Source organism: Cnephaeus nilssonii (genome assembly GCF_951640355.1).
Source record: "Cnephaeus nilssonii genome assembly, chromosome: 5".
Lineage (NCBI taxonomy): Eukaryota > Metazoa > Chordata > Mammalia > Chiroptera > Vespertilionidae > Cnephaeus > Cnephaeus nilssonii.
This window is the reverse complement of record NC_137076.1, coordinates 20416981-20427603: the sequence shown is the minus strand read 5'-3', so window position 1 is coordinate 20427603 and position 10623 is coordinate 20416981. Positions and strand designations below refer to the sequence as shown.

The 10623-nt window shown below is 43.2% G+C and overlaps 1 protein-coding gene across 1 annotated transcript; it reads left to right on the top strand.

Annotated features, from left to right (window-relative positions):
• Positions 1-357: 357 nt before the first annotated feature.
• CASP14 (caspase 14) lies at positions 358-3256 on the top strand (the record flags this gene model as incomplete). Its single annotated transcript, XM_079770650.1, has 6 exons — positions 358-384; positions 1615-1764; positions 1860-2085; positions 2244-2360; positions 2537-2640; positions 3152-3256. 6 exons carry the CDS (start codon positions 358-360, stop codon positions 3254-3256), a joined length of 729 nt encoding a protein of 242 aa, XP_079626776.1.
• Between the last annotated feature and the right edge of the window lie 7367 nt (positions 3257-10623).

Below are 10623 nucleotides of genomic sequence, written 5' to 3'. Positions count from 1 at the left end.
CATCAGTCCAGCAATGAGTTCAGTCTGTCACAGGCTTGTGAGTGTCCTGGGGGAGAGATAGGGAAATTTCCAGATAAGTGGCATTATGGGTAGGCCTAGCAAGAGTTCTGGAACACCCAGGGGCGGAAAACACCACTGGAGTGTCCCAGTAGAGAGGACATACTTCATGGACTGTCATCTCTTGCTCAGATTTGACCATGAAACAAGTCCCCACCACAGGGGTCTCAAAAATCCGGATGTACAAACTAGCCTGTACCCTGATCCCCTCTGCCTTCCTTTGGAGACCTTCAATCTCTTTTCTTGAACCCCCAGGATCAGTCAAGGGTGCTGAGAACCGGACTCAGAATCAGAGGAGACATGAGCAATCCCCAGCCTTTGGAGGAGGTGCGATGGGTGCAGGTTTGGGGAGAAGGGTGGGAGTCTCTGAGGAGAGGGGAGGTGAAGAGATTAATGTTTCGGGGACGGTGGAGAGGATGAGAAATCATGACCTGAATTCAGAGCTAGAAGGTGCTTTTTAATCATTCAAATAGAAGAAGAAAAAAAACACTCAGAGATGGGGCCCAAGTCAGAGATGGGGGGCAGCCCTACTACATCTCTCTCCAAGTATCATGCTTCTCTTCTGGAAAGAAATTTTGACCCAAACATTCTTCTTCCTAAGATGGGATAAGATAGGATCTCAGTATTAGCTTCAGAAATTTGGAGACCTCTGCAAGTGAGAAAGTAAAACTCAGAACACACATGAAAAGGATGAAGAGACAAAGCCACCAAGTGTGACAACTGGAAGGAACCTTCAAAATCCTTCACACACACACTTATTGTCTGTATTTGGAAACTGAGGCTCAGATAGGAGGAGTGACTTTCCCAAGTTCATTCAGGACTAAAACAGAGCTGGACTCCTAGAAGCAAACTAGATTTTTGGTAGTGAACACACAAGATAGTACATAGATATGGAATTATAATGCTGTATACCTGAAATTTACATAATGTTATTAACAAATGTTACTTAATAATTTTAATTTTAAAAAAATAAAGAATGCCCAGTCAAATTAGAATTTCACATCAACAACAAATAATCTTATAATATAAGTATATCCCATGCAATATTTGGGACACACAGTCAAACCTCGGTTCTCAAACATCTCCCATCTCAAACAATTTGTTTCTTGAACAAGTTGTTCACAGGAAAAGTGTGTCTTGGTTGTCGAACAAAACTTCAGTTCTTGACCAGACAACCTTTTCATGCTGATACCTGTATGATCAGTCATGGTTATCTCAGGTGACAAACAAAGGAGAGATTGCGGGATTTTTAGTCAGTTTACCACTGAACCTCGCATTGTTAACACCTCAGGAAATTGTGCTATGAATATTTTCTAATGGTAAAAAATGATTCAGCTTTCAGACAAATTGCTCCTCAGCCTTCTGAAACGAATTAAGTTTGAGAACCAAGTTTCCACTTACTTACACTAAAAAAATCTCTTTTTTTTTTTTTATTAATCTGAAACTTGAGTGTAACTGGGCATCCAGTACTTTACCCTAACCCCTCTTTGGACCACATCTCCTGCTTCTCCTTGACCTCTCTACCCCTTTGATGATTTTTGTCATCTCTTGGCTCAGGAGGCATATGACATGTCAGGTGCCCGCGTAGCCCTGACGCTGTGTGTCACCAAAGCCCGGGAAGGTTCGGAGGCAGACCTGGTCGCCCTGGAACGCATGTTCCAGCAGCTGGGATTTGAGAGCACCATAAAGAGAGACCCCACTGCTCAGGTATTGTGAAGCCAGTCCCAGCCAATGGAGGAAGGGCTGGACCGGAAGGTGGGCTCCAGGGATGCACCTGAGTCTGGCCATTCCTCTTGCTCTAGCAATTCCAGGAAGAATTGGAAAAATTCCAGCAGGCCATTGATGCCCGGAAAGACTTCGTCAGCTGTGCTTTCGTGGTGCTCATGGCACATGGGCTAGAAGGTCAACTCAAAGGAGAAGACGAGCAGATGGTCGAGCTGGAGAACCTCTTTGAGGTTCTAAATAACAAGAATTGCCAGGCGCTGAGAGCCAAGCCTAAGGTGTACATCGTGCAGGCCTGTCGAGGAGGTGGGGACAGAGCCAAGAACACAGAGCTTGTGTTCCTGATCCAGTCCTACCCCAGATCTAGAGCCCCAGCTGTCTTGTGTTGCTAATTTATCTTATGACCTTCTCCTCTCCCCCATCTTTCTCTCTGGCTTTGACTTTTCCTCTTCTTGGTGTTTCAGAACAAAAGGACCCTGGTGAAACAGTAGGTGGAGGCAATATTGAGATGATCACAAAAGACAGTCCCCAAACCATCCCAACGTATACGGACGCCCTCCACGTATACTCCACGGTGGAGGGTATGTGCTCCCAACTGACCCAAGGTGGCCTCTGCTGCCCCACCCTGCCCACCGCTCCTGACCCCTGAGACACTCCTCCAGGACCCACCCTCTTCCGGGCCCTCCTGCACCACACAAACTCCCACCCTTCCACCTCCACTGGAGCTCCCCTGAGCCCACTTCTCTGCAATCCACAGGGTACCTTTCCTACAGACATGACAAAGAAGGCTCCTGCTTCATCCAGACCCTGGTTGAAGTGTTCACAGAGAGGAAAGGACCCATCCTGGACCTTCTGTCTGAGGTGCGTTGGGACAAGGTACCTGGAATCCCTACCCAGCCTGAGCAGGGAAAAAGCAGAGTGGTCTGAGACTCCTCCAAACCTTTCTGCATTTTCCCTTCCCCTATTCCCAGCCCCAAATCCAACCCAGGTCCCAACACAGAAACTAGGATGCCCATCTCCTAGCAATGAGTTTCCTTAATGCAGGAAACTTCAAAGTCCACAATATGTGAGATAATTTAGATAGTAGACAGATGAATTTCTGTAGATAAGTCAAAATATTCTGTTAAAAGTTTGGGCCAACATTTTTTTTTTCGAATGGTTATATGATTTTTATGGTGGATTAGACAATAACACATAACAAGAGTGTCCAACCAACGATTCCACAGAGATGATAATATGATTGAGACAATAAAGGTCACCCATCTGAGGACAGGAATACCCGCTTGCTTTCTTCTTTAATCTTCTCCCCATAAGCCTGTTACACCAACACCCCCGGGGCCCAGCCTCAAGATGACCACACCTCTCGTTGCAGGTAACCCGGAGGATGGCAGAAGCGGAGGTGGTTCAGGAAGGGGAAGCAAGGAAAGTGAACCCTGAAGTACAAAGCACCCTTCGGAAACGGCTCTATCTGCAGTAGATGTAGAAAGGACTGGGAGGGGCATCCTTTCGGGTGCTCTCTCTCCCCCTTAGATGTTTAAAGGCAGCCCTCACTACTCCCCCAAAATCTTCTTTCCCCTCCCTCCCCCGCCAAAGGTAAACGTCATTCAGTCCTTTCATCACACCCCTCACGCAGGTTCAACCTGTCCCTGTCGTTCTTAAAGCAATCCAACTAAAACTGAGCACAGGCATGGTTGTAACAATAACATCACCTCCCTCAGGCTGGGCTATTTTCCTCTATTAATGCAACCAAGAGGGTACTCACTTATCACACTTTCTGCTCCGATGCTTATCTGAAACTCATTCTAGCTTTTATGAGTTATACCCATACAAATGTAACTGGATGAGGCTCAAGATTTTTCACTAATAAACCAATGCTCACTCGCCTCCTCCCATCTCAATCGAATTTTTGCTGGCTTCTAACTCTCACCTAGAGTTGCAACCTCTTCCTGAGCCCACATCCATTCCAGAGACTCCCTCCCAATTCCTAAAAATTCAGTAAGGCAAGAATCGTTCTCTCTCTTTCTTGGCTAGCAAGCTGGTGCCTTGACTCTGTTCTCCTAGTTTATGGGCTCTCTCTGGCTAATAGAGATACCTCCTCCTTTTCTGGTTCTTTCCCTCCCAATTAACACTGCCCCTCCGCCCCCACCTCCACCACTAGGCCCTGGACTCTGCCCTGTCTCCAGAAACTCCATCCATTCATCCATTCTTATGATTACAACTTTCACCACTCTGAATCAGAACAAATTGAAACGATGGCGAATTCCCTAACGTCACCCTATTATTTTGTAGACAGCATGATAGAAGCTCAGAGAGGTTGCATGGCTTGTCAAATGCCACACAGTAAGTCTGGCTTCCATCCCAGCCCCCTTTCCACTGCCTGCTAAATCTTGATCTGTCAGAGAACTTTTCTAATGAGAGGAACCACCTAATAAAAGTTCTCCCTACCTTGGAGATTGGAGCTCCCTGGAAGACTTCTAGAAATCCTTGATAACCAGCATTTAAGGTTACATCCATGGAATTCCAGCTCTGGGCTGGAAGCTGGATCAGATGTACTGCCTTCCAATTCTGAGATGCATGTCTCTATATTTCTACCCTTGACCTTTCTCATGATATAACCTGTGGTCACATCCACCACCATTGAAAACTCATGGTTAAAGATGTCTTTTCTTCCTGGTCCAACCTCGTTCCCTGTCACCCTCAACCTCAGACCCCGGGTTCGGAAATCTGCCATTATCTAGAACACTCTTCCTCTTGCAACCTTCCTATGCCACCAACCACCCTGCCCAGCCCAGCCTGACTCTGAAACACTTCTCAGATCTGTCTTCTCTTCCCTAACATGTCATTCTCCAGGCTCAAGTCCCACCCTCACATGTTTACATCTTTGCATGTTTACACCAGGTTCCTTTCTTGCCTTTCCACCTGACCATCTTACTCCTCCTTTGTGCTCCATACTATCTATAATTCTTTATCTTCCTAGAACACCCAGGAAAACACAATGGCACCCCATCATTTAGAGACCAGGGCCAAACTCACATCCTGATATCCCACACCCTTACAATTCCACTTCCAACCAGCAGTCAGCTAAACTCATCCCTCACTTCCCCCATCATGAATTCTCCCTTCCAACAAGACTAATGTCCTTTTATTCATACCTGCCTCTAAGCCATTCCCCCAAGCTGGAGTGCCCTCTCTCTCCCTTCGCCTACTTTCCACCACCTCCCACCCCTAATTATTCCAGAAAGTCATCCCGAATAGTCCTCCTAGTTAATTCTGCTCTCTTACTAGGATGACACTATTACAATTTCTTGAGGGCAGGGGACAAATCTTTGATTGTTATAATGGATGCTCAATAACCAGTTGTCAAACTAAAACTATATGTTGGGATCTTTGCTCTGAACTTAAACCAGGAGGCTGATGTGAACGGCATTATGGATTTGGCTTCTTTTTTCTGATGGCCAGCTGTCTCCCTGGTGTGTCTATCATGAACAGATCATCAGGATCCCATCCTGTCTCTTTCATAAAAGCCGATGTGTTAGGCATTTGTAAAGTTCCAGGCCACACTTCCATGCCAGTGACTATATTTTACACGATGGTTCCATCTCCGGGATATTCCCAAACAAGTATCCAGACACATAACTGTAGCTTTTCAGAAGGGACCTTGGTGATCAGCTAGTTACAGGACTCATTGCAGACATAATTAATCAATCACACTTTCTTTTCTACTTAACTAGGGTCTAGCCTCAAAGTCTTTCTCCTCTCAGCACCCCAGGAAGCATGGGCACATTATTCCTGATCCAGTTCAACACGCTCATGAGGGAACAATTTGTCTAGAGTCACCAAGTTATTAAGCAATAAACCCAAGCTCCTCACCTACGGTGCCGTAATAACCATGGCAGCAATTGGGGCTGTATCCGTAGGAATAGCAGAGCAAGTGGCTGAGGCAGGGGTGAGCACACAGGACCGAGTAGATCTGGGGTGATGCATAGACTGAGTCCTGTAGACTCGCCCATATGCAAACCTGTGCTCCAAACACTCAATGACCTTGGAGTCTCCAAATACAGGCGTCAGCAAATTATGACCCACTCACTCAACCCAGACGGCAGCCTATTTTTATAAATAAAGCTTTATTGCCGCACAGTCATGCTCATTCATTTACATCTTGTCAATGGCTCATTACACTGTACAATAAACAACATAAGGTCTGCAAAGCTGACCCTTTACAGAAAAATGTGCTAACCTTGCCCTAATATCTTTCCAACAAATTCTCATTTTGCTTAAGTCGGCCAGAAGGGCTCACCACCAAGAACCATAACTGATTCAACAGGTGACACAGTGGCTTAATTTTTCCCTCAGTAAGGGTTTCCCTCAATTACTTAGTAAGGATTTATAAATTTATCCTGAAAGTTTATTTTTAAGTAGGAGGGGCAGGTCCAGAAGCTGTACAATTGGTGCAGGAGTCCCTCCTTAAGAAAAATACAAAATACCAACACAGAGTCAGTACAGCACCATGAGCCCATTATCAGGGCTCTCCCAGGCCGTGGAGTGGCCAGGAATGTGAGGCCCTATATTCACTTCACGGCATCTGTTCTCCAAGTCATTCTCCAACTACAGCAGGAGTCGTTCTAAAATGAAAATCTGACCTGCTGTGCACCTTAAAGTCTTGCACTGCTTTTCAGATAAGGGGGGAAAGTCTTAATTTGACCTCTAGGTTCTCATCTCCAGGTACCTCTTCATCCTTATAAATGAAAACGCCTTAGAAATAGATACTGGTGTTGGTTGCACATCACAAATGTCATTCATTTCATTGAACTGTACACTTAAAAATCATCAACATACATGGTGTGGCTCAGTGGTTGAGCGTCAAACTATGAACCAGGGGGTCACGGTTTGATTCCCAATCCCAGGTTGAGGGCTGTGGGGTGTGCAGGAGACAGCCGATCAATGATTCTCTTTCATCATTGATGTTTTTATCTCTCTCACCCTCTTCCTTCCTCTCTGAAATCAATAAAAATATATTTTTAAAAATTGTTAACATGGCAAATTTTATGTTATATATACTTTATCACAGTTTTTTTTAATTAATAATATCATACCAAAAAAGCATAATGAATTATTAACCAGTGAAGGAAGTTAACATCATGTGGATTTCATGTATTCCCTGATATGATGTAATTAAATAATATGATGTAATGTGATTCATCTTTGGGGTGTTCTTTCCAAACAGGTATTTTTAAAGCTTATTTGAGATACCATACAATTTGCCCATTTATAGTGTACAATTCATTTTTTTTTGATATGTGAGAATGTTGTGGCAAATGGCCCAAGACAGTAGTCGGCAAACTCATTAGTCAACAGAGCCAAATATCAACAGTACAACGATTGAAATTTCTTTTAAGAGCCAAATTGTTTAAACTTAAACTTCTTCTAACACCACTTCTTCAAAATAGACTCAGGCTGTGGTATTTTGTGGAAGAGCCACACTCAAGGGGCCAAAGAGTCACATATGGCTCGAGAGCCGCAGTTTGCCGACCACGGGCCCAAGAGAACGACAGCTGGCCCCCAGAGGAATCAGGAAGGTAAAACCTTTATTACGCAGCGCTGCTAGTCCAGAGGACTTTGATCCAAAGCCTGAACTGACAATGTGGGGGGGTTTGATATATATCTTCTTGTGGCGGGCCCCTCGGGGTGAGCTTTGCAGCTCCACCCAAGTCAGCTAGAATGAGGAAGTAAGATTACTGTTTAGCTAGATACTGAACTAGGCTATAAGCCCCCAAAGTTGCCCCCCTATTTTCCTTCTCAACATTATTAATTTTCTTAAACCCATGATCTCAGGCTAATCATGAGAAAAAACATCAGACAACCAGATAGGTTGACATCTAATACTACCTGGCCAGCCCTCCACAAGACTGTCAAGGTCATGAAAAATAAGGAAAGCTTATGAGAAATTAACCCAAAAGGAAGGAGACAGGGAGACGTGACAATCCAACCCAATGTGGTACCCAGGATTGGAGCATGGAACAGAAAGAGGGCAATGATAGAAAAACTGGTAGTGCTCGCTTCGGCAGCACATATACTAAAATTGGAACGATACAGAGAAGATTAGCATGGCCCCTGCGCAAGGATGACACGCAAATTCGTGAAGCGTTCCATATTTTTTTATTTCCCCCCCAAAAAAAAGAAAAGAAAAGAAAAAGAAAAACTGGTAAAGTCTAAAAATTTAGTTTTTAAGAAATAACTACCTGGGATGTTTTCTTCCACAGATTCCATAACCCCATTCTAACAATGAGGAAACATCAAACAAACGTAAGGAACACTGTAATAGGGGACCAGTACTCTTTAAAACTGTCAAGGTCATGAAAAACAAAGACAGAGAAATTGTCATAGATTAGAGGAGACACACACAAAAAATTACTAAATGCAACGTGGTATCCTGCATTGGATCCTGGAACAGAAAAGGGACATTTGTGGGTAAATTGATGAACTCTGAATTCGAGAGTTTAGCTAAGTAGTTCTGCGTCAATGTGAGTTTTAATATACTAATATGTACCTGGTTAAGTACGATGTTAACACTAAAGGAATAGAGCAGGAACTTTCTGTATTATTATAACAACTTTTTTGTAAATAGAAAAAGGATTACAAAATAAAGAGTTTATTTAAAACAAAGAAAGATAGTAGGTAGGTAGTCTTTGTTTCCGTGACTTAACCCTGAGTGCTACAGGCGTAATCACCATTAGTTTTAAAATAGAGGAAGTAGACCTATACAGTAGTATCTAATCTATGTAAATAAGTGTCAGGTTTAATCTGTTGCTATTAGAATACAATGTAATTTCTCAGGCGTGATAAAAGATTGGCAAATCAATGCTAATTCATTTTAGCATTTCAACATTTTTCCAGTTTTATTGAAATATACTTGACACACAGCATTGTAGAAGTTTAAGGTGTACAGCATAATAATTTGACTTACATATATTGTGAAATAATTACCACAATAAGTTTAGCTAACATCGATATATAATCTCATATACATACAAAAAAAATAAAAGAGGTGTTTTTCTTATCGTGAGAATTCTTAGGATCCACTCTCTTAGCAACTTTCAAATATCCCATACAGCATTGTTCACTATAGTCACTATGCCATACATTACACCCTAGTACTTATTTATCTTATAACTGAAAGTGTGTACCTTTTGACTACCTCCCTCCAATTCTCCCACACCCAACTCCACCCCTGGTAACCACAAAGCTGATCTCACTGAGTTTGGGGCAGGGTGTTGTTTTCGTTTTTGCTTTTATTTTGTTTTGTGTGCTCTGTTTTAGATTCCACATATGAGTGAGATCATGTTAAATTTTGATATTACACTTAATTTGAGAAGTGAGATTCTTCCCCTGGGTTAGAACGATACTGTGTCAAGACGAAGTGTCATTCAATCACTCTACACCATCCTGGGTGGGTTTAACTCTTTAAGGCAACACACCTATTCCTTTGAACAGGCTGAGGAGAGGGGAGGGTTGGAAGAGACTAGGGAACAGATATTGAGCATTTCCTGACCACACCCAACATTTTCCTATTCTGTGGTAGTGGGTGAGACCAGCTTTGGTGGGAAGACTGAATGAACAATCCACCCACTTAAACCACAGGATTAAAAGAATGTTTGCCCACTCAGAAGACACACCCCTGGTTGTTCACGTTGACAGTACATGAATCCAAATGGGGTTTCTAGATTACAGTTTCCCAAACTTTGGCCTTTCGCATGCCACCTTCATCCATACCTACATATCACTATATTATTATTTCATTGGTATTTTTCTTTAAAGCAATTTTATTTTTTATTGAAAAGGACACTATTAACACGGCAATTATCCATACAATGCAATATTATTTGCAATTAAGAAGGAATGAAAGCTAATATGAGCTGCATCATGGATGAACTTTGAAAACATTATGCTAAATGGGGGGAGGGGGGATACGTTTTCTATGAAATTGTTGTAGGATAATGAAAATCTAGGAAAATTCTGGGACAACTGGAATAGGGAAATTGGAAGAGGAAAGTTAAACAAAGCCCAAAGGCTTTGCAGGCCACCTGTAGCAGGGCCTTATCTTGAGAACAAAGGGTTAAAACCTCTCCTCACAAAAGAATGCAGGAGAGGAGGGGGAGGGAAGAGGGAGGCAAGGAGCAACTAGAAAATACATAATTTAAATCACCCTGAAACCAACTAAAAGATAGCAGAGAGGAGGGAGAAGGAAGATCGCAATCTTAGCTCGTCCCACTGTTGAAACAGAGAAACCAACAGTCTCAGGATTTCATTGTTTCTCGTAAGTTCTGGGAAACCATTACAAATACAGGGGGAGCCCTTCAGAGTTCGTCTATACCAGAATCTCTAGCAGAGGAATTTTTTTAGACAGAAGGTTTTATAACGCCTAGAACCCCCACCCAACTCACTCTTCAGATTAGCGGAAAGCCCACCTGCGCTTCCTAAGCCAAGTGATAGATTTGCTTGCCTTGCTCTTTTAATAAATGTGCATACTTTAATTTTTTAACACGTTCACTTTAACGCAATGCAATTATCTGGAGTCACTTGTTTGTATTCATTCCTACAAGCAGGACAGGAACCGAGGTGGGGACAGCCCTTTCCCTCTGACTCAGGGGGCGGTCTAATAGCACCTCTGTGGTGTCCAAGAGAGGTGCCTGGGGTCAATGTTCAGCAGAGGTCAATCATGGAGACATATTAGTGATTGGAGGGTGAGAGGGAGGGAGAAGTGGAGAGTGACTGCTTAATGGGCATGAGGCTTCCTTTTGGGGTGATGAACAAGTTCTAAAATTGAATATTGGTGACAGTTGCACA